Source organism: Mustela nivalis (genome assembly GCF_964662115.1).
Source record: "Mustela nivalis genome assembly, chromosome: 17".
Classification (NCBI taxonomy): Eukaryota; Metazoa; Chordata; class Mammalia; order Carnivora; family Mustelidae; genus Mustela; species Mustela nivalis.
Genome location: NC_139036.1, coordinates 49,612,153 through 49,639,317, shown reverse-complemented (window position 1 = coordinate 49,639,317; position 27,165 = coordinate 49,612,153). Strand labels below are relative to the sequence as shown.

General features: G+C 51.4%; 1 protein-coding gene across 1 annotated transcript in view; it reads left to right on the top strand.

Annotated features, from left to right (window-relative positions):
* The window catches only part of PRKCA (protein kinase C alpha), a gene marked incomplete at its 5' end in the record, with an annotated part of 383,747 nt that overhangs the window by 319,800 nt on the left and 36,782 nt on the right, over window positions 1-27,165 (top strand). The window contains 5 exons of the mRNA XM_082706673.1: window positions 12,780-12,917; window positions 13,964-14,137; window positions 16,495-16,586; window positions 19,150-19,212; window positions 19,951-20,089. Coding sequence (XP_082562799.1) covers window positions 12,780-12,917; window positions 13,964-14,137; window positions 16,495-16,586; window positions 19,150-19,212; window positions 19,951-20,089 — 606 coding nt within the window. The remainder of the gene's footprint in view (window positions 1-12,779; window positions 12,918-13,963; window positions 14,138-16,494; window positions 16,587-19,149; window positions 19,213-19,950; window positions 20,090-27,165) is intronic.

The following is a 27,165-nucleotide window of genomic DNA, read 5'->3' as shown; positions in this document are numbered from 1 at the left end:
AGGAGGAGGGAGGCAGCAGTCAGTCCATTTTACAGATGAAGCAGCTGAGGCCTCGGAGAAATCAACAGCCGTAATGGGCATTCCAGTCCGCATCTGGTGGACATACCTTTGCTATTTGCTTCCCTGTTGGCTGGTGGCCCTGGGGCCGTTGGGGGGCAGGCGGGACCACAGCAGCCCAGAGCAGTGCCGTGGCCTCCAACCTGGGAAGCAGGTGTGTCCCATTGAGCTATAATTAAGTCCCTCCATTTATAAAAACTGGGGTGGTGGTTTGTTTTTTTTTTTAAAGATTTTATTTATGTATTTGACAGAGATCACAAGCAGGCACAGAGGCAGGCAGAGAGAGAGAAGGGGAAGCAGGCTCCCTGCCAAGCAGGGAGCCCGATACGGGGCTCGATCCCAGGACCCTGAGATCATAACCCGAGCTGAAGGCAAAGGCTTTAACCCACTGAGCCACCCAGGTGCCCCAAAAAGTGGTGTGGTTTTTATTTTTTTTTAATATTTTATTTATTTATTTATTTGACAGACAGAGATCACAAGTAGGCAGAGAGGCAGACAGAGAGAGAGGGAAGCAGACAGAGAGCCCCATACGGGACTCCATCCCAGGATCCTGAGATCATGAGCTGAGCCGAAGGCAGCGGCTTAACCCACTGAGCTAGAAACTGGTATGATTTTTAAACGCCCAGTGAAGATAGGGTGAAATCAGTGGTTGGTGGAAATTGTGTGCTGAATTTAATTACCTTCGACCTCACTTTCAAAATGTTTGCTGCTGTCAGAGATGTTTTATAATAAAGAAAATGGAGTAATTGAGCAAACGTATCTAGTATTGGGGAGAAAGCAGCTGGACAGGGGTGGAGGGCAGAGTCTGGATCTTTCCCCAGGGCTGTAGGCTTTATTGGTGTTGAGGGGTTTTGATTTTGGTTTTCAGTTGATCTCAGGAGCTGCTGTTCTGTATCATTTAGCTTCTGTTGCATTTCCCTCGTGGGCTTTTTCCTTGAATTTCCCAGATTGTTCTGTGCTTTCAGATAAACACAGAGGCTCCCCCAGGCCCCTCCGGTTCCCTCGCAGCCCTCCCTGCCTTCTTTTCCCTGCTTCTGGCAAAGTCTGAGCTCAGTCGAAGGGCTAAGGGTGGGGTGGAGGGGAGATTCAGGAATCCTAGGTCTAGAACCATAGAGATGCTGTTTTCAAGACCTGAAACATGCAGAGACTAAAACACACTTCTGGCCCAGACGGTGGGCATTTCTCAGAGGACTGGCTTGCATGTTGGAGATTTAGAACCATCTTTTGTAAAGGGAGAGCTAGAAAGATACAATCTGTGTCTCCTTTGAGCTTTTGTAGGAGTTTCCCCTGTGCAGGGTGGCCCAGGGAATCTCCGACACATCGCTACTCAAAGATCCCAGTCCCAGTGCAAGGGCTTTGGAAAGGAAAACACCACAAGAGGGCAGTCAAGACTTGCAAACGAAAGATCCCAGGAAAAGTTGCACACCTAAGATCCATAGGAATTTGTGACTCTCTTTGTACTCTTTTGACGGACCTGAAGCTGGGATCAACCCGTTATGCTCCCAGTTGTTCCTCGATTTTATGTTATGACAAGGTGCCGCCAAGGCAGGAAGTCCAGGCTTTCTGTAGGTCTGAGGGACCCCCGTGGTCTGGCCTGGCTTGCCTGGGCCCCAGCCCGGTCACATCCAGTCTGCTTTCTCAGCAGCAGAGTTGCTGACCGTCCGGAAGCAGCAGTGCTGACCAGCTGACCCATCTGAACCACTGACCCCGATAGCTTCTAGGAGTTCCCGGGCTCCGGACCCTGCCGCAGCAGACTCGTAAATCTGTGCATCGTTAACCCCAAAGAGGGACGTTCCTGGTGGCAGAAGGATTAGAGGTTTCCCAGAAGTACTGAGTACGAGACATGCTCTGACAGTACTGTCCCTCGGCCACATGCCCTCACACGGCACCTTCCGATGTGTACCCCCTCGCCCCACTGGCCCAGAGACCCCCTCTTATTGCAAAGGGAAAAATTGAGGGCGAGTTTTTGGTCCTCAGACCCTGATCCAAGTCTGGAGTCTCAGCAGCAGGGGAGGACTGAGGTCAATGCCTTCCCAGGATTGGTTTATCAGGGTGACCAGTCCTGCAACCTGATACCCCTGGGGCAGCCAGCCCGAGAGGACAGTGAGGGGACAGCTGGGGAATGCAGGAGAAGGAGGTTGGCTGCACAGGAAACAGCACAGGAAGCCACGAGTTGTGTGTGACGCTCAGGACAGAGAGAACCAAGCACTTCGCGTTGTCCACATTGGACAGGGCACAGGTGTGTCAGGGGCGGGGCATGTTTCTCTGGAGACTGTGGCTCAGTTGCCATGACAACAGGCCCACCAGCTCCCTGTGAATTCGTTCAGCGGTGGCGACAGCCTAAGTGGATGTGTCCATAAAAATATTTCTTATTAAGAAAATGACTTAATGTAGTTTCCTTACGTTTCTGCTCTACTGACTCAGCCCTTCCCTCCGCACGTGGGGTGCCTGCGCGCAGCACAGTCCTGTCCCCAGGGAGGTCAGCACATCGAGTGCCTCGGAAGAGCGAGCAGATAATTCCCGTGTGTCGTCTTTGCCGTGGCCGTCGTGCTGGGTTAACAAGGAGACACGGGCATGCTGTCTCCATCCAACAGCAGTGATACGGGGCAAGGGTAGGTCAGCGGCAGCCCACGAGCCAAAATGTGGCCCGTGCAGGTGTTCGTGGACCCCTCACTCATGTGACTCTCACACGACAATGGCAGGACTGGGTTGTTGAAACAGAGATGGTCTTTGGCTGACAGAGCCACATGTTTTCCTTACCGCAACAGTGGTCCCTTCACAGAAGACCTCAGCCTACCCTTGCTATGGGAGGACAAGCACTGAATTCAAAGCTCAGAGGTCTGGATTCAGAGCCTGGGGACGAAGACAAGAGTGAGACTCATCACTTAGCCTGTCGCCACGTCTATAACATGGGTGACGGAGGTTAGCATATCTCCAGCTTCCTTCCAAATACTAAAAATTCTGTCACCCTTGTGCTGCTGGTCCAACATTACATCTCAGGGGAATGATCCCCTGGGGATCCAGTTTCAAGGATGAGTATAGAAGAAAGAAACATCCTTGTTTCTCTACCCCCCCACCCCTGCCTCCAGTACTGCCTCAAGGGCTCCAAAGCCATGGGGAGTGGAGTTAGCTCTCTACACCCCAGTGTCTGCACCTGCCCAAAGGCAGAGCGGACCTTTCCCGGGACCCTTCTGTGGCTGACCGTCCCTGGGCCTGAGAACCCCCTACAGATGAATGAATGATGCACACCTGTGATTTGCCGGCCACCTGTGATCCCCGGCACCAGGAGAAGATTCCAGCCAGTTGGTGTTGGCGTGCTTGTACAGGAGGAACACATGGACGCATGCCACCAGTTTATAGTTGTTGGTTGGATTACCAGATCTGAAAGGGAGTTCGGAAAGGACGATTAGATGAAATTAGACACAAGACCCAAAAGAAACCAAGATGAGGAATCAGGTTGCCTTGATCTTTGGATTCCCGCTTTTCTGTCCAACACTTCATGGTCAGATTAAAGTACCTGGCCTTGGGCACCAGCCTTTGCCATATTCCTCTTGACCTGGCCAGTTCCACATCAGGAATCCAGCCCATTGAGACTAGGGATGTGCACGGAGATTTAGAATACAAAATTGTTCATCTCTGTGTTATTGGAAATAATGTGGCTGTCCAGCAATAGGGGATACTGGCAGGTCCACATAGCAGGTGTAATGCAGTCACTAAAAACATGTGGCAAAAGAATGCTGCCAAAGAAAAAGTTTACACCATACGGAACCGGGTTGCAAATGATATAATTCTGTTTATGTCAAAGAAGAAAGCATGAAAAGATTTAGAAGGATATACATCAAAATGGCAACAATGATTCTCTCTGGGTGATAAAACTATGGATAGTTTAGGTTGTCTTCTTTATTTATTCATTTATTTATCCATCCATGCCTGTGAAATGTTCTGAAATGAACCAGTACTACTATGCTCACAAGAAGCAACACTGTTGTAAAAATTCTTTAAAGGCAGTAATTCTACCTTTAAAAAAAAAAAAAAGGTTGCATGAGAAGTGATCATCTTTTCCAGTATACATGTGCATCCATACATTATAAAAGGATTCAAGGAGCACCATGTCCCAGACTCTCTCCTGGGCCCTGGAGATACATCAGTGAGCAGAACAGAGCAGGCCCCTGTGCTCCTTGCAGGGGGAAGGAGAAATGGAAACAGACAATAGGTAGAATCCACACCACAGGAAGGAGAAGGTGGGGTGTCCTACTGAAGCTTCAATGTTGGAACATCTCGCGAGCAGAGATGGGAGGCAGTCTTGTTGCTCTCTAGGTCAGAGGGAGCAGAGAGTGCAAAGGTCCTCAGGTGGCAAGCATGCTTGGCATGTTCCAGAAGAGGAAAAATAATTCAGCTGGAGAACATCGGGCATTTTAGTGACGCCATGTTACCCAAAAGGCTGTAGTGCCCATGAGGTACCCTCATCCTAACCCGTTGCCTGGTGACAGCGTAGGAAGTAGTAGATATGACTCATGGCTCTTAGAGATACACTGGCCATATTCTATTAACAGTCTCATTGAAAATGCCTTCGGTCCCCTTGTGGTTTTCTTCTTCTGTAACAACTTAATTTAACGGATGTTGCAGTGGATGCTGGTGAATATGTCACCTTAGGGCTGAGATGCGATGCTGAGGTCCTTGGTTCTATGTGGCAGAGACGCATGTTTATGGAGAAGCACCAAAATGCCATCAGTCTTACATTGTCAGAATTGTTCGGATAAACTCTGAATACAGGGCATGTTCGTTTAGGGAGAAGATTATGGAAGAAACCCACAGTTATTCATTTGCCCCTATAGTTGGTCATTGTTGGCCTGTCTGCCCTTGGAATCTTAGAAGTAGAACCTTCTATTGTCATATTCCTCTCGCTACACTTTGGAAAACATCTTTGATAAATATATTCATCAAAGCCGTATTTTTCTGTTCTGCTAAGAGATATAAAATTATTGAAGACGCATTCACAAAATAGGTACAAATGGACACATTTACAACAGAATGTGGTGAAGCATGATGGTATACCTCAGAGGGTTACCCAGAGGCTCCACAATTCTAGAATAAACCCACCAGGAGACTCGGAATTAGGGTTAACTCTCAGCTTCCTTACCGGAGAGAAACCTTTGGGCTTGGCTTCCTACTAAGGGTAAGTTAGCACCTCTCAGAAGGACTGCTAGTCTGGGTATGATCATACTTGGGGGCTGGCAGTTTAGGACTGTACCCTTCCCCGTGACTTTATTGTCTGTCTGTTTTCCCGCATAGCAAAGCTAGTGCATCGTCATTATATAGAACTCACAAATTGCAGATTGTCTGTGGTGTTATGTTAAACCGATTGGAATTGGCAGTCCTGTAGGTCAGACCATCCCAGCTCAGCCAGATGCAAATGGTCCAAATGCCAATGGTCCAGCCTAACAGAGTTGACCTAACAGACATTGACCACAGTCCCATCTCTCATAGACTCCCGGTGCCGTAGTTCGGCAGATCCAGCTCCCAGTTTTCACTTGGACCCCCCCCCATAACAAGTGGCATACAGAGAGCCCCTGATCACACACACGGACAGCTCTTCAGACAAAGGGGTTTCACACGCATCCACACTTCAACCCCAGCCTGGGAGAATTCGGATTTGCAGTGGTCAGTTTCACTTTGTATGATGTGCCTTACAGAAACTTACCGTAGGGGTCCTTGAGATTTGTGAATACCTTCGATGATTGTCAGGACTCTTGGTGAATGTATCTGGGGCATAAAATGAGATACGTGTCGATTATTAGGAAATTGTCCAAGGAGGAGAGCACGCTAAGTCACGGTCTCTTCCTGCATGGTTGTAGCCCCTGAGGGAGCTACAGAATGTTGCTGCCGAAAGCGGAGAGCAGCTGGGCCTGAGACCCAGTTCCTCTCCTACCCCAGCGGGGGGGGGGGGCACAGATGCAGGGAAGCCCACAGGAACCTGCCTCGGCCTCCCCACAGGTCCCGAGCTCCTGCTGAGCCCGTCTGCAGCCTTGACACATACCCATAATCACAGGGTATCTGGGCCATGAGTCACCTCAGCAGAACCCTGACCCTGGTGACCTGCCTCTGCTCACAGAGGCCTTCAGTACACAGGCAGGGCACAGGTGGAAGTCAGGAGCCTGAGGGAAATGCAGCTTCTCCTTCCCAGGGCAAAGGAAAGAGGACCACGGTGAAGGATATGATGGGAGACTCTGCAAGGATGCTTTTGCAAAGGATTCCTCATTTCAGCTTCAGCATAACCGAGGGATGCAGAGGTCTTAGCACGACTGTATGACAGATAAGCAGTCTGACGCCCAGAGAGGCTGTATCATCTGCCCAGAGTCACACAGCCCAAATAGGTAAAGCCAGGATTTGATCTAAACTTCAGAATCAAAGTCTGGGGCTCTTTCCAGAATTTGCCATTGATTTTCTATGATAATTGAAGATTATTGCACATGGAAGGGGTCCCAGGGATTCTGAAGGGACTTCAAACTGGGAGAAACATTCTGACTGTCTTAGACTAGAGCATCTGACATGTGCTCAGGACTCACTTGAGGGTCTTGTCAAGCCTGCATGTTCCGATTCCGCAACTCTGGGGTGGAATCCAGGCATCTGCTTTCCTGACCAGCCTTCCGGCAGCGCTGGCACCACTGATCTATAGACCACACGTTGAGTAACAGGGAGCTAGCCACAGTACCTTTGCACTGCAGGTTCCCTGGAGGAAAGGCTACATCATACTGCTCTGGTTTCCCTAGCATCTGGCCCCATGTCTGGGGTGTGACAGACACACAGATACTTGTGGAATAAATGTTAGGATATTCTCAATTCACCAACAAGGACCCATGAGTCAAATCAAAATGTGTCCTGAGCGGGAACTTGGGATTTGGAATTGACCAGCAAGGAGCATGACCAGTGGGCTCACAGGTGATGCTTCCCATCTCAGCCCCAGTCGATGCCCTACCCCTCCTCTGGATGCGGGGCTTCGGGAGACATTCTGCCTCTCCTTTCGGTGTGTGAATCCCCGTTTGCACACACAGCCCAGCAGGGTGTCTGGCCGTGCAGTGCGTGTTTGTGCTGCTGCAGGAAAGGATGTTGGCCCGCTTATTCCAAGGCCTCCTTGGGTCTGCTGAAATCTCTGCACTTAGGCCTTCGGCTTCAGCTTTATCCCTGGACATACACTGATTTTATCTGCGCTTCTGGTGAAGTCTGAATTACATCCATGACAACGGGTTATGCCGACAGTACACAAAGCTGAGAAGGAGCAGTCTCTGTCACGCCGGGAGACCCGTCGTCAGACAACCCACTCAAAAGCTCAAAGAAAGGAACCGTCAGCCCAGAAGCTCAGTGTTGGTCTTCCTTCGTTGGATCCCAGCGAACTCTAGGACCATTGGGACTTGTCACTGGAGAAATGTCCCTTCAGAGAAACTTCCGAGAGCACGGTTTCGGCTTGCTGGCCCAGCTAACATATCTCGCATGGCCTTTGGGTAGCATCACCATGTGGCCGAACTCCCCAAAGGCAGAGGTGCCCTCACAGCCTTTGTCTGTGGCTGTGCCAGCATGAGCAGTGACCGCTTGAGGAAAGAAGTTCCCATTGCACTTGCACATCTAAATGCAGTGTCCAGGGGCCACCCTAGGAAGTGACGAACCCGGTAAGAGCTGCTTTCCTGAATGATCATCTGGCAGATGGCTGCCCGGTATTGGCTACCAGCCCATGACTTGGCCTCTTCAAATTCTGTTGTAGGACTCAGTGAAGATGTATGATTTTTGAATGAATCAATCAACCAACCAATCAGTGAGATAGTCAGCAAATGTGCAGTTTTGTGCCCAGCACAGTGCCTGGCCTAAAGACACGTAGATGAGTAAGAGGGTCTGTGCCTTCCAGGACCTCACGGTCTGATGAGAAAGATCAGCAGATCCTCAGAAAAAGTTCATCTGTTCATTTAGGTTCCCCTGATCGGTCAGCTCTGCCACACGGTTTTGAGAGCAAGGAGTTCATTTGGGAAGTGATCCCAAGAGACCTGGGGTGGGGTGCAGGGGAGCAGGGATGGCACCCAGGGAAGGGAGGAAGCCAGCTAAGGTAAGGGCATGGTCGTTGTCCAGGTCACAACATGGGGGACAGGCTGGAGCCCAGTCTTGCTGGGGAGCAAGGGAGACGGTGTGGGACCTACCTCCTTGTGCACCAGTCAAGGCCCTGACTTCCTGGGGTGCCAGCGTGAGTATTTCAGGCCTTCCCTGCAGGTGTGGCCCCAACAGAACCCGCAGGCAGCCTCTGGTGTGCACAGAGGTGCAGAGCTGAAAGCTCCAGGGATGTGGGCTGGTCATAGGCCATGTCTCCCCGGGTGGGAAATCCCAGGAGGAAGGAGGCATCAAGAAGATGAAGAGGTGGTGCGTGAGCTGGATTTGGTGGATGAGCAAGATAGCAAGGCCCTTGCTGGAAGAGCGGCCAAGACTGGAGGCTGGAACAAAGGGCCCAGAGAGTCCTGGGACCGAGGTCAGAGACAGAGCTCACGGCCAAGGGGCTCTTCCTCATCCTTTGTGACAACTCGGCCTTTTTCTGTCCAGCAGATGAGAAGCCAGGGAGGCAGCACAGGGCCCCTCCAGGGCATATACTAAAAGGGACGTCACAGAAGTGGGGACTCTAGAGGCCAAGCCACCTCGATGGAGAGAGGTGGTGAAGGAGGCCCCAAGAAGACGCCAGATTCTGGACCTAATCTGCTGGTTGATTTGGCACAACCTGCTAATAGATGAGCTGTACAGTGTGATTGGAAGAGGCGTTAAGCAAACACACCGTAAATATTCCCGAGTCGCCCTATGCACTGTTGAGAGCAGGGCTGTGGGAGGGAGAATGGCAGCCAGTCTTTGGGGAGGGGTCCTCTGAAGAGAGGACAGTCACACTAGAACCTGCAGGTGGGGAGAAGTCAGCCTGCGGGGGGGGGGGGGGGGCTACACAGCCACAGCAAGGGGCGGCGGAGGGTGAGAAGAGGCAGGGGGGAGGGGCAACGAGGGGGGGTTGGCCAGAGGCTACCTGAATGTAGACTGGAGGTGGAGGCTGTGTAGACCACCGTCCTGGGGGTCGTCTGCTCGCCACCAGTCCCCAGCTACACAGCTGCTAGAGTAGCCACTGGCTGTCTCCTCCAGCTGTGCCACTGATTAGACCCAGGTTGAGTGAGGGACTTGCCGAAGTCAGGCCCAGACCACTGCGGTTTTGGTCTCATAGAACTGACTGCCTCAGAAGAGTTGCTTTTGCAGACTCCGCATGGGCAAAGGCTCCGGGCCGTCCCACAGCCAGACCTGCCCATGGCAGCAGGGAAATGGCTCCAGAAGAAGCTTCTGCAGGGAAATATGGAAGCCACATCTCTCTGGTCGGAAGGCTAGCTGCACGAAGCCCCCCAGGCTGCTCTTATCTCAGGGCTGCCGGGAGCTGGGGAGAAATCCTTCTTTCTTGGCCTCTGGGCCAGGCCACTTTCTAGCCTGCCCCCCTGCTGGAGAATGCACCCAGTGTGGCAGCCTGGCCCGTCTCCTTCCAAACCATCTCCCTGCTCTGCCAGCCACATGGAACTCAGCTCGGCTTCTCGCTGCAGAAACACGAAAATGGAATCTGCCCAGAGCAGGGGAAGAAGCCAGTGTCCTTCCTGCCTCCAGCTTTCCCTCCCAGGAGCCAGGAGACTCCTTTGTCGACATTCCTCCCAAACCTCACGGACTGATTTCAGAGCGGAATCCAAGATCCTGTTGCAGTCGTGTTCAGAAATACTCAAATGCAAAAATGCTTTCCTTGCTTTTACATCCCTTTGGGTAAAATCTTTTCCCCGCACCTGGATTAAGGTCACAGCACAAACCTCCTTTGCTGGGTTATGGCCCACAGTGAGGGCAGCCCTCTTTCGCTGTCTGTGGTGCTGAAGTGTCAAAGGAGGAAGGAGCAGGGACTCTAGGACTTCACAGGAGTGGAACCTCTGGTGAGGAACCCCGCGCTTCAGGTGGAAGCTGGGTGTCCCTGGACAGCCGGGCACGATCACAGCCTCACCCAGGTGAAGACGCTCTTCAACTGTTTCAAGCGCCTCCGAGCACTGAGTCCGTCGTGTGGGGGCCTTTTCAGATTTTACCGTGAAGTGCCTGACGAAATAAAATGAATCTCCTCGTGCCTCTTTCAGATAATGTTTATTTTTAAAACTCAGAAGAACAAGACAGAGTGGCATCGTTGTTTTTCTCATCTCACACTTGAACTTCCTGATTGTTCACTGCAATGTCGACAACACACACCAGAAAGTTTATCAACTTGGAATCATTCCTGGGGCAGATGTTTGGAGTGAAAGAGGAATTCTGCTCTCCACCACCTCCGTTTTGATCCCAGTCTCTACTTTCTAAATGACCGAGTTCTCCTTTCCAACTTCTCTCTAAACAGGCATGAGACCATCTGGGCAAAGCATCCCGTGATGGGGACCGAAACTACCCTCTCCTGCAATAAGGAATACCCTGCACCAGCAAGACCCCCACATGATTGACCGCCCCCCCCCAAGACAGTACTCAACTTGACCTTCACTGCCCAGCTGCATGAATGCACCCCCCAGCCTCTGCCCTGCATTTTCCTTACGTAGTCCTGGGAGTGCTTTCAGCACTTTGGAGATGGTCTCTGAGACACTAGTCCACTGTCTTCCTGGTGCTGGCCTCCCTGAAATAAATTACTTTCTCAGTTCACCACCCCTCGTTTGTTTGCCTTTGGACTTTGTCAGTGACAAGTGGTCGAACCTGGTCTGTCTGGGCCCCCCAGAGCCAGATGCTCCTGCATTCCTGCTTCCTGGCTTCCAGGGGACAGGGCTGGTCCCACAGTTGAAGGGGGTCCTGATGTAACACTAGTGGTTATGTCTTAGCTCTTTCTCACAAGTCTGTCTAGACATTCCTTCCATCCTCTGTCAAAGGGGAGACCCGTTTACGTATTACTGTAGTTCAGTTTTTTGTCTTTAAAGAATGTGAGTGTATCCAACGACCCCCCAGGTTCACACGTGTGTCCCTCCAGGCCTTGCCGATAGAGGAATACAGTACAGCTGTATAAATGCTTTCAGACTCGAAGCAAAAATGTTAGGGCCATCCTTCCCCCACGTCTTAAGGTCTCTGCAAGAAAGTGGGGGCCATCTCTTCTCTGTGTCTTAATGGCTCTGCACGCATGGATGTGCTCAATTCAAGCATGCATCCAGCCGTGAGGTTTGATCTTTACAGACGTGTTGTTTTTATCACAGGAAAGCATCTCCTAACAGCACAGCCTCTGACGAACACACTCAAGCTTCATTTCCTCATTCAGCCAGAAAGTGGAGCTCTGCACGAGGCCTGGGCATCCGGAGATGGCCCAATCGGCTAATGCAAAACCTCTTCCCCAGAGCCTGGCACAAGGTGCCTGCACAGGAACTCAGGGATGAAGGGCGGATCCTGCTGTAAAGGAATATGGGTGATTCCTCAAAAGCCGCCTCTGCTGTTAAGGAAAACATGTCAGATCCCCCGTCTTCCCACAAGAGAGAGCTCTGGTCACAAAGCAAAGCCCAGAATGCCTTCTTTATATCGTGTACCTTCTTTTTCATAACCACAGACTTGAGTGATGTCCTGGCTCCTGCTCAGAAACTCAAAGCCGCACTTGGGTCTGCTGCAAGGGGGGGTGGAGGTGGGGGGTGTGCAGGATTACCCTATCATTTAGAACATTTAGAATGTATCCAAAGCCACAGTCTTGGCCCTCGGGCTCAGGGCAGTGACAGCTGAGCCACACTACAGGACCTGGCCTTTTCAGCAGCTGACATGTCCAGCAGCTCGTGCCCTCACCATCAAGCAGATGTTCTCCAGGCAGAGTTGGGGGGAGATTCTCTATAGGCTCCTTTGCTGAGTGTTGAGACCTTCTCAAGTGATGCCATTAGCCTTTCCTTTTCGGCTGAGCCTTCTTACTCTCCTTGACCTTTAATCCAAGACTCCAACTCTTCAACCAGAACAATGAGGGTGTAGTTTCTCCAGCACCTGTGTGTAGCAGGAACCTGGCTTATTAAAAAAAAAAAAAAAAAAAACCACCACGCCTTTTGGTAACTGACAGGTCACTGATCAAGGATGCTTCAGGTTCAGAGGGTGCTGGGTGTTTGGTGTGAATGTAGGTTCTCGTGCACCTCACCATTTTCCTGAGTTCAACTCTTGACTTAAAACACCAATAACCACAACAAACCCTATGTTCTTACTGTGCCTTTTAAAGTAGCAATAAATCATCCCCACAGCTTGCCGGTTAAGAGGTTCCTCTCCAGGAAACCCCTTTTTGCTAGGATACAACTCTCCTTTATGCAAATGAATCTTAAATTGGAAAAATCTACAAATAAGAAGAGCGTCAGTGCACCGGTTTATTTCTTTTATTATGTTAACCATTGTGAAGCACCGTTTTCTCCCAGATGTTAACTTCTAAGTCCCAGAATGAGAATCAGCCAGCTCTTGACAGATCCCCTGACTTGGTAAACAAGTCAATTGGTAAAGGGCAATTTTTTTTTTTTTTGCTACTTTGCAATGCTACCCCTAGGGTATATATACCCACTGACTTTTGAATAAGTATTTCATTGCCCTGTGATTTCTTTTCTTGCCCCTATCCCACCTCCCACCTCCCAGCTGCCCTCAAGCTTAGTTAAATGCTTTCTGTCACTGTTTTTTCCTGGGAAAAATGACCCATCGATTTCCTGTGTGTGCTTCTCCTTTAGAAAGCCAAGCTTGGTCCTGCTGGTAACAAAGTAATCAGTCCTTCAGAAGACAGGAGACAAACTTCCAACAATCTGGACAGAGTGAAACTCACCGACTTCAATTTCCTCATGGTGCTGGGGAAGGGGAGTTTTGGAAAGGTAAGAGGACCATTCGTTGTCTGGGGACAGGGAGAAGGGGTGAGGGGAGGGGCAGGGGGGATTTGCAGAGAATGCCTGGGATCGGGGATGGGGTCTGTGCTCCCTGAGGTTTCCAGAGCTGTCCTTGGGGTTTCTGCATTCTCTGTACTCCTTTCTCAGATGCCTCACCCACCACTTCATTTCATTAAAAACAACTGTACCCAGAAAGCTCCAGAGGGCTCACTGTGTGCCCCTGTTTCCATGTTGAGAACAGAGCATATGCTCTGAAATGTAGGTTGAATCAATAATTTGAATCAATAATTTTCACAACTAAATATTAGAAGTTAATTTGTGGAGCGCCTGGATGGCTCAGTCAGTTAAGCATCTGCTTTTGGCTCAGATCATGATTCCAGGGTCCCAGGATCGAGCCCCACATTAGGCTACCCATTGGGGAGTCTGTTTTTCCCTCTCCTTTCCCCCATTCATGCTCTCTCTCGCTTCTCCTCTTAATCAAAATAAATAAATTTTTAAAATCTAAAAAATAAAAAAAATAAAAGTTGATTCACAGTGAGCGAATGTAATAGCTGAGAGACGCTGAACAGAGTTTCTTCAGCAATGAACCCATTTGTCCGCATTTGGCTTCTCTGGCCCCAAATCTCACGGTAGATCCAGGAAGTGATTTCCAGTCCTGTCTCTTTGTCTTGGCTCCCGACTCCCCTTTTTCCCAAAGGATGCTCCTGAAAAACATGCCTACTCAGGCCAATGCTGAGGACCACATGGATTCCTTCCGCCATAGCGCCACCATGTGGCCAGAGCCTTTGCAGCGCACAAACCCGCACAGCTTCTGAACTGTCCAGTGCTGGCGGCGTTTTCTGTGCGCTGCCATGCGAGATTCCAGAATTGGCCCGCGAAGCGGAACTTGATGAATAGGCGCATAGCCCGTGTTTACAAATGTGCACCCACCGAACGGCCGCCTGACCAGGTCCCCCCCACCCCACCCCCACCCCACCCCCAGACTTCCAGAGGTCGGCTTCGAAGCGTTCAGGTTGCCTTCCGTCTGCCCCCAGGTGATGCTCGCCGACCGGAAGGGCACAGAGGAGCTGTATGCCATCAAAATCCTGAAGAAGGACGTGGTGATTCAAGACGACGACGTGGAGTGCACCATGGTGGAGAAGCGAGTCCTGGCCCTGCTGGACAAGCCCCCGTTCCTGACACAGCTACACTCCTGCTTCCAGACTGTGGTGAGTCCCCCGGGGCTGCGCCGTCTCCATGGCTTAGCACACGGCGTGTTCTCCCCAAGCCAGCATTGTAAGCATCTGAATCAACCTTCCTCCAGTGGAGAAGGCTCCAGAAAGCCTCTCGCTCTTATGCCACTTGGGGAGTCCTCTCTCTGGGATACACCTTCCTTCAGGCTTGGCACTAATTCTATTTAATTCAGCAAACATGTGTACCAGAGGTTTTCCATCCACTGGGCCATGTGCTAAGACTTGAGGCTACACCACCAGTAAAAGAACCCACAGTCCTGGCTTTTGAAGACCACGGATCTCATTGCCAAGCATTGCATTAGAACCCAGGGAAACTTGATCTCCTAAAAGAGTATGTTCTTATGCACTGCACACAGCAGGCTTGGCAGTCTGGTCTGTTTGGTACAGCCCATGAGCTCTAAGAAAGTTTAGAGGAGGAAAAAAAAAATATTTTGTGACATGTAAATTAGATGAAATTCACATTTCAGGGTCCGTGAATCATTTTCTTAGAACACGGCCAGGCTCCTTCATTTTCCTGTCACCCAGAGTGGCTCTCCTGTTTCGCAGGCAGAGTTAAATCGTGGCAAGACACACCCCAAGCCTGAAGTATTTACTGCCTAGCCCTTTACAGAAAGTCTGCTGAGTCCCTCCTACAGTATAATGAAAAAGAGGACAAGAGGGTTCCAAAGCACTGACCAGCCCCTTTGTGGGGCCCGGGCCCTGGCATGGAGCTTGCTGGTGGCCCACGAGAAATATAAACATTTCGAGGGTACCAGTGTCGGGCATGCCCAGAGACAGGCCCTCCACCCCTCCGTAGCTCCCCTTTTTAGGATGTGACTCAATATTCAGTAGCTATAATTATTACTGTTATGATCGTAATTATTGTCAACTCTCTGCTGGCCAGAAAATGACTTTCTGTTTTCCATCTCGCTTTAAAAATCTCCTGGGAGGCCCCCCTCAGTGCTCTTGGATTTTAGAATCTCCACATGACCCCGACCATGGAACTGCACAGTGTTGGGGGCAAATCATGGGCTGCAGAGCAAGGCGCCGGCCCCTGCGTGTCAGCCCGTTGCGGGTGACACCGCCAGCCCCTTCTCCCAGTAGCGCCCGAGTAGCGCCCGGGAGGGAAGCGCAATACGCCAGGCAGGGAGCCATGTCTGCGAATCCCAGCCCAGATCTCATCCCCCGGCTACACTGATGAGGCTCCGGGAAGCAGCAAAACACGGAAGTAAAGATGGAATTAAAATTCATCACAGGAAAGCTAGTGATGGAAGCTCCGGGAGCTGTTTCCTAGATGCTAGCAACGGCCTCATTATTTTTTTTTTCCCTCCCCGTGCGACACTTTCACGTTTAATAACTTCCGTGAAATGGTGACATTGTCTAGAAACGAGCAGAGGTCGGCTTTCACCTGGGTGTGCTGTGCTGCAAGCTGCTTGGCTCTTCAACCCCATCATTCCCCATCTACCCCACTGCCGTGACCTCATAAATATGCAGCTTTATTGGGGTCCATGAGGTACGCCCTCTGTGGGGCCTTCATTGAGCACACCAGTGACAGAGAAAATAGAAAAACAACATTTGGGCCTATTACGGGTGCAGAAGCACATTGCATTAGCCTCTCCCCGTATAGTCCCCTCCCCCACAGTAAATACCATCGAGGATTTATAATGTAGGAGCCCAGCTTGACTCACGAGACTTGTTTCCAGAAGCTTCCAGTGGAAACACATCACTACTATACCACTGAGTGTTGCAAACCAGCAACACTCGTTAAAAGTAGGGCGCCTGGGTGGCTCAGTGGCTTAAGCCTCTGCCTTTGGCTCAGGCCATGATCTCAGGGTCTTGGGATCGAGTCCCGCATCGGTCTCTCTGCTCAGCGGGGAGCCTGCTTCCCCCTCTCTGTCTGCCCGCCTCTCTGCCTACTTGTGATCTCTCTCTGTCAAATAAATAAACAAAATCTTTAAAAAAAAAAAAAAAGTAAATAATTGGCCCATTTGGGTTCTTCGCACCGCCCCTAATGTAGACGTGTAGTACATGTGCAGGAGAAAGCGGAAGAGCATTTGAGGCCGTTGCTAAGGGAAGGAGCGCCCGGAACCGGAAGGGGACGGCCATGTGGACAGAAAGCCATTATTTCAGAGTTACGTTAATGACTTTATACATCCCAGGGCCCTCGTGCAGTAGGGTCTATTACTTAGGTCTTATCTGGGAAGAAAGCTTTTGCAAGGCTCCACCAAGCAGACCTACCAGCATGGCCCACGGTTGACTAACTAATGAGAAAGCAAAACACAGCCTAGAAATAGTGAAGGAAGCCTCTTGGCCAGTGGCCAAGCCCTGCTCACGTGTTGAACCTTTGTCTTCAGGACCGGCTGTATTTCGTCATGGAATACGTCAACGGTGGGGACCTCATGTACCACATTCAGCAAGTGGGAAAATTTAAGGAACCACAAGCAGTGTGAGTATTTTTTTTTTAAGTCCCTTAATTTAGACAGGCCACGGGGACCGCTGCTGGGTGAAAGACGGGAGTGGGGTTTGCCCCCGCTTGGGGCCGAGCACCGTCTCCTCCCAAGGGGCAGACTTCTTGGTCACCACTTCCAAAGGGAGGTTCATTCTACATCTGGTTGGTTGGAGACTCTGGTGTATCCCCTGTCACGCATTCTGTCACCCATACCCCCTCCCTGACTGAGTCGGCCACTTGTTATTAAACAAATGATTATTGCACAGTCGCAACACACCGGGCACTGGGGGTGGGAAAGGCTGTCTGCCCTCGAGGAGCTCAGCACCTGACGCCAGTCGTACCGTGTACCCGTAACATTAGAGGTAGCACGCGAGCCCTGGAGAAGAGGAGAGTGGGGGGGGGGGCCCTCAGGAAATGCCCGAGTCAGTGAGGAGGAAGGTGGTTTGGGATTGGGGGGATTGGGAGCGGGGGCTCTGGGCGTTGAGCCTGATGGAGGGCCTGGTTGAGGCCCACGGAAGGCTGGAGAGGGCTTCAGGGGGACTTACAGCATCAGGCTCGGCTTTCACAGAGCCCCGTGACCGAGCGGGGAAGGGAGGGGGGAGGAAGAGTCGGGGCTGGTGCAGCAGGGCTGGTGAAGCTCTATATAGACCAGAAAGAATGGAACCTTCGTCAGGTCTTGACCTTGGAGCCAAAGAGGAGGAAGGGTCTTTGAGAAACGTTCTGGAGGAAGAAAAGCAGAACTCGGTGTAGAACAGAGAAACCTCTTCCGGTGACACCTCATTTTCGGTTTGGGAGGGGGCGGCCGCCAAGGAGGAGACGATGTGGAGGAGAATCGTGAGCTCCGTGTGGAGAGGTCCATGGGGATGCAGGAGGCAGCCGCAGAGGGGAGAGACACAGCCCTTCGAAGAGAGGACCTCGGTACCTGCAAAAGTCACCCTGTTTTCCAGGGGCCAAGAGGTCACAGGATACACAGCAGAGGCAGACATATACGAACAGCTATTTCGGGGGCGCCTGGGTGGCTCAGTCAGTTAAGCAGCTGCCTTTGCGTCGGGGGATCGAGCCCTGCATCGGGCTTCGTGGTTGGTAGAAAGCTTCTCTCTCCCTCTGCCTGTCGCTCTGCCTGCTTGTGCTCTCTCTCTCTCTATCTCCCCCAGACAGATAAATAAAAAATCTTTTGGGAGGAAAAAACAGCTCTTTTATTTCTCTTGGGGAGTATGCCTCATGGGGATGCCCCCGATTAATCAAGTCACCAAATGTTAATTGGATCCTGGCTGATGTTCATTGTGAAAGACAACGCTAAAGAACTTTCGGGCTGGGTGGCTTGACCCGTCTTAGGGAAGATTGACTAAAAGCAGAAGGCATGTTTTGGTCGCAAGCTGAAAAAAATGCAAAAGGGGATTTTTTTTTCTTTCTTTTTCTTCATTCTCAGATTTCCTTATCAATCAAACACATGAACACCAATCAGATTTTTGTTATTGTCGAAGGGGAATTTTTTTTTTTCTATTTAGATTTTTACTTCTCAGTTTTCAGGAATGCCTATCTTTATCCTGTGTCTTAACTCTGTTTGTTAAAAAGCATCAAAATGCTCGGGTTGAAAAGTAAAACTTGATGACAGAGCTGTAAAGAGCTAGTAGCAAAACAGCCTCCTTAACGTTATAAGGTGACATCAAGGTGTCTCGTCCAGCGTTGTGTGTTTGTGGTGATAGAAGGTTCTTACCTTACAAAATACAGAAGAGCTTGAAAAATCATGTAAAAATCACCTGCAATCCCATTGTTTTCCCTCCCCCATCCTGTCCCTCCCCTGCCGGCCCTAGGGGTGCCCCCCTCACCCCTCCCCGTCACTAGAGGTTGTTCTCTGCTCGTGCAGACATTGCACGGATTTCAAGCCTCCCAGGTACGATGTTGGCACAGACAACATTGTGGATTCTCAGACTTCAAAGACTCCTAAATCCTATGCACATTTGAAAACCTTTTAGCATTTACTCTGAGTTTATTATGAATTATTTAAAAGGGTAAACTGGAGCATGAATCATGGCGTGTGTCCCATTTATCCGAGCGCTTGGGATGGGGACGGTTGGGGGGGTGCGGTGAGGACACCCGCCATACCAAGCACATTGCACGCTTCACCCCCTCCCAGGGGATCGCTGCCCTTTCAAACGTTCATGCATTCTGTCCAGGAATAGGAAAAGGGACCTTTTCTCCACTCTTCCCCAGTCCTGACACAGAACAGTCTAGCGGCCGGTCTTTAAGAGATTGTATTGGAGCATTCTTGTAAGCAGTAAATTAACTGTCCACCGGCCTCAGACAAGAAGCGCTTGTTTCTAGACAGGTAATAAACCTGTCTCTCTGACTTATTAGCTGCGAAGTTCCTCGGGGAGGTGGGAATGATAAAATAGCCAAGGGAAGGGCTAGGGGTTTGTCATCCTTAGGCTGATGCTGATTTCTGAACCCTCCCGGGGTCCTACATTCTTTTGCCTCCTTGATGCCTGAACTGAGGGAACAGAATATTCAGGAATCCAGAGAGCAAGTCGGCAGGCCTGATGAACGTTTTCTTTTGCAGATTTTATGCAGCAGAGATTTCCATTGGATTGTTCTTTCTTCATAAAAGAGGAATCATATACAGGTGCGTGTTGAAGCTGAGTTGCCAGCAGTGCTTTTCTCTCCACCGACAGCTCCTTCCTCTGCCTTTTTTTTTTTTTTTGGAATGGAGGTCAGGGAGCAGCAGAAACTGAATTTCTGTTACAGAAGTTCTGTTATAGAGGCTCGTCAGGGAGCTGGGGAGAGGCAGGGGAAAAACGATTGAGTTAAATTCTTCAAGTAGTTAGCAACAGTCAAAGTCTGATGCGGAAGAGCGGAAGAAAGGAAAATGTCTTCCAGGTTTCACTGAAGAGTAAAAGGATCTATGGCACCAGCCAGAATGTAAGAGAGACATGTATGTGACCCAGCAAGGTTGTCCTGAATCTGGGATTTGGCAAACCTGGTTGGGTACCAGTCCCTGCACCCCGCTATGTCTGGGATCCTAGTAAATCAAACGGCTGGGAGCTGCCCCAGACCTGCTAAATTAGAATCTGGTGATTCCCATGCTCGGCCAAGGTTGGGGATCACTAGTCCAACCATGTAGTCATTTATTTGGTGTGCATTTATTATGTACATACTGTTGTTCTAAGCCCTAGGGTAGGCTCTGGAGATTTCAGAAACTAAAAAACAAAACCCAATCCTTCCTGGCCCCAGCTCTCCTAGGACTCAGAGTTAATACGCCATTGAGGTGGCAGCTAGTCAAAGATCCTTGTGTCTCGCTAGCTCCGGAACCTACCGTACGATGTCGTGGGAAGGTTGCTGATGCTCTCCTGCTTCCTTGCAGGGATCTGAAGTTAGATAACGTCATGCTGGATTCGGAAGGGCATATCAAGATTGCCGATTTTGGGATGTGCAAGGAACACATGGTGGATGGGGTCACCACCAGGACCTTCTGTGGGACGCCGGATTACATTGCCCCAGAGGTAGGGACCCTGATTTTCCTTGGTTTCCAGAGCAGACCTTCCAAATCACAAATACAGCCCCCTTCCTGGGGGAATCGCCAAGCAGAGCAGCAAGACAGGGACCACAAAATAGGCTAAACTAAATAGAGCGAAATAGAAAACAAGTATGAGAGCTCAGTGCATGGTAAGGGAATGTCTCATTCTGTGGGACTTGGCTTTGTAAGCTGGGTGTATGGTAGATTGTGTCTCTTACATGGTCCTCATCAAGATAATTTAAGCTACACTGTTGGGCGGGCGGGGGGATATTGCTTGTAAAAATGCTCTGCTTGGGAAAACTGCATCAAAAGGAGGGTCCAATGGTGGCTTTTTCGGAAAAGCAGAGTAATCAGTGCCCTAAATGACCCACTGGAATTGACGAGGGTGTTTGATCTAGGATATTCCAGTATGGTTGTAAGGGGAGTGGTTTCAAGACATGTGACCACAGCAGTCACCATATTGCTTCCTCTTTGTTACAATCTTTTTGCTTTTGATGATTTATTTGTTTATTTGAGAGAGAGCACAAGTGAGCTAATGGGGGAAGGGCAGAGGAAAAGGAGAGATTGAATCTCAAGCAGACTCCAAATGGAGCCCGACCCGGGGCTCGATCCCACAACCCCGAGATCATGACCAGAGCTGAAATCAAGAGTCAGGCAGGTAACCGACTGAGCCACCCAGGCACCCCTGTTGTGACACAGTCTGAGTGATTTTCATCCTATTGTGAGTCTACCTACATGCCCATGACTGGGTGGGTTATAACCCTGGGTCGCTACGTAGCCAACTTTCTGTGTACACACAGCCCAGTGGATGAAACGGGGTCTTCTCAGCTGAGCTCCAGCGTGGTCTAAGCAAATAGATACAAAGTTACCCCAACCTTTCCTCTCTGGACACTGTCCTGTTCGTGCTCACAGTTGGCAGCTCATGCGGTATATTTTTAACCTGTTGCCCCACGCGTTTGTCTTAGAGGCAGTAGGTGTGACATGAGCTTCGGAGTCAGACCAACGTGTCCTTCAGCTCTGACTTTTCTTCACAGTCTGTGGGAACTCAGGCAAGTGCCTTAGCCTCTCAGCTCCCACATCCACAATGGCAAGTTAGAAAAGATAATATCCTCCTTGTAGAATTGCTCTGAGGACAGAAATGCCAAATCCAGTGCTTTGCACCTAGTGCTACGCTCCATGGTAGCCAGTGGTCCCTAAGGGAAGCTTAATATTTTTTCCCATTGTTAAGAGGTTCCTTGTTTTGTTTCTTATCTGCCCAGGCAGTGTGGAAACACAGACTTCGATTATTTACTTAGAAACTTAAATTCTCAATGACGTCGCCAAAGGTGACATGGTGTCTTGATACATACCTTTGGGAGGCATTTTCCCCCAAAGAACTCACATATTACTGTCTGCAGGCATGATGTGAGCTTACATAGTCCTCAGACATGAAGAATGGGGAGAGTGTACAGTAAAAATACAGCTTCCTGATGCAGGATTTATTCAGACGCCTCTGCCGGCTGACATGCATTAAGCCGACTGTGATTACGAGCTGCGTCTTCTCCGTTTAACACCCACCAGCTGCTATAAATGTGTGGTGACAGGGAAGGAAGCGTTTTTTAGGAATAAAGGTGGTTTGAACTTCTCTCCAGTAAGAACGGTCTCTGAGATCAAACAAACAGCTTCCTGTGTTCAGTAACTCTCCAGCCACGTGACATCACCAGGGACAAGGGCATCCGCGTAGATGAAATGTTCCAAATAATGGACGTTCGTTGTCTTTCCCCTAATGTTCGTCATTGTATCAGTTTCCTATTGCCGCTACAACAAGTAACCATACAATTTGTGGACTAAAAAAATACAAATTTATTATCTTATGGCTCTGGGGTTTCGAAGTCCAAAATCCATCGTGCTGGGTCAAAGTCACACTATCGGCAGGGCTGCGCCCCTCCAGGAGCTCTGGGGGAGTCCCGTCACCTTGCCTTTTCCGGCCTCCGTGTGGCTACCGTCTGTGACATAACTTCTTACCATTTCTGACTTTTAGGATCCCACCCGCACAGCCTCCCTCTGGTAGGACCATTGTGATTACATGAGACCCACCCAGATAACCCGGGCTGGGCGCTCTGTCCCAGGATCCTTAATCACACCTACCAAGTCCTTTTTACCAGATAAAATTACCATAGCCACAGATTCCCGGGCTAGGGTGCACACACCTTTGGGGAAAGGGCTACAGCCCGTCCTGTCACACTCATAATGGTGTCCTGCATGACCATATTTGATAAGCTCCCAGCCCCCTTCTCCAGGGACACCTAGACACACTTCTAACATATCTGGGTAACTTTGGGGTGTTTTTTTTTTTAATTGTACTCATTTTTGTGTATGTTGTTTAGTTCTGTGCACCTCGACCGCAAGTGTAGATTCCCGTCTCCAACGCCACCGTCAAGAAACAGTAGAGTTCCATCCCTCCTCTTGGCCTTTTAGAGCCACACCCACCTCTCCCCGACCCCCCTCCTGTCCCCATCCCTGGCCCCCAGCAACCACTCACCTATTTTCCATCCTATAACTTTGTTGTTTCAAGAATGGCATATCATGGAGTCATATGATACCTAACCCTTCGAGATTGGCTTTCTCATCTGAGCACTTTCTAGAACTTTCTAGTCATCCTACTGGAGTGCAGGTCCACCACCTGGGCAGGTGGTGGACTTACTTAAACATCCCGTGCCTCAGTTTCCTCCCCTGTAAAGTGGGGATGATAACGTCTACCCCACAAGGTTGCTCTCTGTGACTTGGAGTATCATCGGGCCCCAAGCAAGGTTGTCCTGCTGTGGGTGTTGTTCTGTCTTGACCCATTTGCTGCACAGTGTGGGGGCCTCTTGTGGTCTTCTGCTGCAACCCCCTTCATGGTCCCCACAGCATGACTCAGAAGAGGTGCCCAAGGCAGTGAGGAATGGCCCATGGCCACCTTCCTGAGAAACCCAGAACCAAGTTTCCCTTCTAGACTCAGGCCCCCAGCAGACACGGGGACTGCCTACCCCACAAAATTACTGTTCTGCTCCTAAGTGACTCGTGCGTCTCCGAGACTCACTGTGCCCAACAGGGTGCCACTGGGACAGTCTCCACCGGGACCCGTCCCTCGACACATTTCACAGTGTGGATGACATGATGCTCAGGTGAGCAGAAGCCCAAATCAGTGTTTCAATTTCAGTTGACTTTCATCGCAAGCTGCACCACTTTGGGAACTTGATCAATAATTCAGGCTGTTTTTACCTTCCGCTGGCATTTTCCCCGTAAGGATCCGGGAATGTGGCCTGTGTGGCCGCAGGAATAATTGCGGTGAAGAAGACCGTCCCGGGTCCAAGCTTCCGAATTTGCTCATAGGTTAACATAATCCTGTCCTCTGTGTAAATCTTTCTGTCAGGCAGAGGCAAAAATAATTATCTTAGCTGGTATTTTTCCTAATAGGCAAAGCAGAGGCTTAAATATTTATGGCTCTTTGTTTAAAAACCTTGAAACGGATTAATACTGTGGCATCTCCTTAACCAGGGAGAGGCGCCAAGGCAGAAAGTGTCACTAAGAGACGGGATTCTGGAGTTGAGCTGGACACCCGCAAATGGGGTGTTCATCAGGGTCTAATTCCCGGACCCGACCTCACGGCCTACAGCCTGTGCCATGCTTTCACACAGAGAGAATTCTTGGGGGTCAGTGCAAGTCCCTGAGAAGGACACACGGAAGCTTCCTTGGGGTTACTTCCCCATCCGAAAGCAATGTGGGGAGTGTGCGGGTCAGACCCCTCCTGGCAGCCGAGCACCAAGCTCCAAATCCCAGCGTGGCCCACTTTTTCCTGGGAGAAGGGGAGACGCAGCAGGGATGGGCTTGCTCTGAGTTCCCCCTGGCATGGTGGGAGCAAAGGCTTTGGAAAATGTGCTGCGCGGAGTCTTTGCAGTGGGCGGGGTGGGGGGCATGGTAGGTCACACCCATGACGTGGGGCCGGTCCACTCTGTACCAAGCCCGCTGAGCACTTCTGGTTTGTCACGGTGCATCTATGCACAGAGCTTAAGTGACTCGCCCAAGGTCACACAGCTGGTAACAGGAAGAGGTGGGATTGGGACCTGAGACGCTCCGGCCCCAGCTCCCAGATGTATATGCTGGCCACTTGCTGCCCCGGCTCCAGAGAGAAGAGAAAACTCTGCAAGCGAACGAGCACTGAGATATTGTACAACACGGGTGACGTCTTCCAGGAGCTCGTCCGGCTCACCTGGAGTCAGGGACCCGAGTCACAGAGGTCTTCACTGCAGTCCATGACTCGGGCCAGGATCCCTGCTGGTACTACGGGGCAGGACCCTTAGAAGCCACAGCCGACCACCAACAGCAAAGCCCCTCTCCCACATGAGACAGCAATCAGCCAGATACTCGGTGCACCTGCCAAGGGCCTGGCACGCCCAGCAGGAGGACAGAGCCCAGCGGGGACCTGCGAGGGGGGCTGGGGCTGGAGGCAGTTCAGAATGGGCCACTGCCGCCCAGGAGAGCCGCAGGCTGAGAGATGGGGATGATTCCCCTTGGCAGGAACAGATGGCGCCCCAACATGGCTGAGGGAATGGTCTGTGGGCACGCGTACTGTTACCACAGCCAGCTGGCCGTGCGCAGATGGACAGGCTCCTGGGAGGGTCGGGGAGCTGGAGGCCTGCCCTAGGGGGCTGTGTCTTCTCCTTCCATCCCTATTGGAGGGGCAGCCCCGTCTTGCCTCCGACCGCCTCCGGAATACTGCATTTATACGTAAAACTTGCCTACTTGTTCAAAATAAGAAGTGTACGTGGGTAAGATTCAGTGAGTGGGCCACCCGCTGTGACCTTTTCTGGAGGGGGTCAGAGGTCCCGTCTGGAGGGAACCCCATTTTAGGAATGGGAGGAGAAAGGGAGGCCAAGGGGTGTCCGGAGAGGTGGAAGAACTGGGGAGCCATAGTCTCGGATACCAAGGAAGGCGAGTGCTCGGGAACTCAGAGATGGCTGGGGACTGCGGGTCAGGGAGCTGGGAGTGGGGAGGGAGAGGGAATCCGGCCCGAGGGCACCAGCCATCCCTAATGTGGCAGGAGCAGAGTGTGAGCGGCTGGCTGGGGCCATGTCTTGGGGGAAGGGATGGTAGATGGACAGGGGAAGGGGGATGGTCACTCCTAGGGAAGCAAGATGGAGGGAGTATGGACAAGGCTGGGAAGACCTTGGCGTATCTCTGGGCCCGTGGGAAACGCTCAGAGAGTGGGGAAGAGAAGACGGGGAATAGCACAGGCCAGGAGGGAACGGGATAGGGAAGCAGGAGGAAGGAAGAAAGCTGAAATCACACTGGCTGGCTGGCCTTTTCCAAGGGCAAGGCCAGGACGTGTGGAGCGGGGGGTGGTGGGGGGGGCTGGGAGAGGGGCCCCTCCCACATCCACAGGCCGTGACACGCTCGAGGCTCCTGGACGTGACTGAGCAGGTAGTGGGAACCAGGGAGCGAGGCGAGAGCGGGGCTGAGTGTCTGTCAGAACGGGTGAATCCTAAAGAGCATTGAGACTAGGTTCAGTGGGGGGAGGGGAGGAGGGGTGGGGAGGAGAGGGCCAGAGGGGCAGGACATTGCCTGCCGCAAGAGCTGAGGAGGGAGTTCGTTTCTGAATTAAGCATCTTGGAGGAGCCCGGGACCCTTTGCTGTCTGCCCACCTCTTCTCCTCCCTAACCTCGTCTCTCCCCTCACCCTCCACCCCTCACCCCTGTCTCTCCAAACCCACCCCTGCACTGACTTCCTTACCGTTCCCCCAAATTTGCCGGGCTCTCCCATCCTCAGGGCTTTTGCTCTTCTCCTCGCCTCCACCTGGGACATCCTTCCCCAGCAGCGGGGGTGCCTCCTGCATCTCAGCTTGGATGCCCCCTCAAGGAGGCCATCTTTCCTGGTGACTCTGTTCAAACCTGCAGCCCCGGGTCCCCACCCCGCTGTCCTTCCACAGCGCTCATCACCCTCTGACAGAGCACGTCACCGTGCTCTCACGTGCGTGTCTCTCTAGCCCACTCAGCCCCCCAAGGCAGGGCCTTTCTCTTTGGTTCCCTGCTGAGGCCCTCGCCCAGGCTCTGGAGCGGGGCCCGGCAGGCAGGGTGGGTCTGGAACAATCAGGTGCAGCAGGGAGGCGGGGGCCGGCAACAGAACGGAGCAGAAGGCTGGGGAATTGAGGGGTCAGGAACTCGGGCAGGGATTGGACTGATGATCCCCAAGGCTGCCCCCCAGGGGACCGCCACGTGCCTCACGCCAGCGACCCACGAGAGCTGGTGTGTGCGCTGGGGGTCTGGAGTGTCTGAAGGCGTGGGGCATCAGCCTGGGTCCTGCAGAGACCCCGAAGTGCCGGCTTAGGGACCCCCCCTCACACCGAGACAGTTCCTCGCCTTTGGGGAAGAGGGTGTAGAGAAGGATGGAGCATAGAAGATGATCTGAAAGTTAAACAAGGGCGCCTGGGTGGCTCAGTGGGTTAAGCCGCTGCCTTCGGCTCAGGTCATGATCTCAGGGTCCTGGGATCGAGTCCCGCATCAGGCTCTCTGCTCAGCAGGGAGCCTGCTTCCTCCTCTCTCTCTCTGCCTGCCTCTCTGCCTACTTGTGATCTCTCTCTGTCAAATAAATAAATAAAATCTTTAAAAAAAAAAATTAAGTTAAAAAAAAATTAAAAAATAAAAATAAAAAAAAAAGAAAGTTAAACGAGAAAAGAACACACGAGACGCACGCAGCCAGGCAGTAAATTAGCACTTGCACAGCTGAGAAGAAAAGGGGAGATGGGAGCGCGCAGCCGGGGCTCCCCCGGGATCGGCGCTTCTGGAGCGCCGGCAGAGCTCAGAAAGCCCTTGATTAAAGACGGAGAACCATAAGCCGAAGGTGGCTGGCTGGCTTTCAGAGGCCGGTTTCCCTCTGTGTGGGGTCACCGTCTGATGCCTCCGGCTTCGCAAGAGGAAATGAAGCCGCCGTCTTCCCTCCAAGAAATATTTAAAGAGCCAAGGCCAGGCTTGCCCTTGGGTTCTTCCTTAAATTGTGGAACTCTCCTCAGATCTTTTCTAGGAGTTACGTTGGTTCCACTCAGTC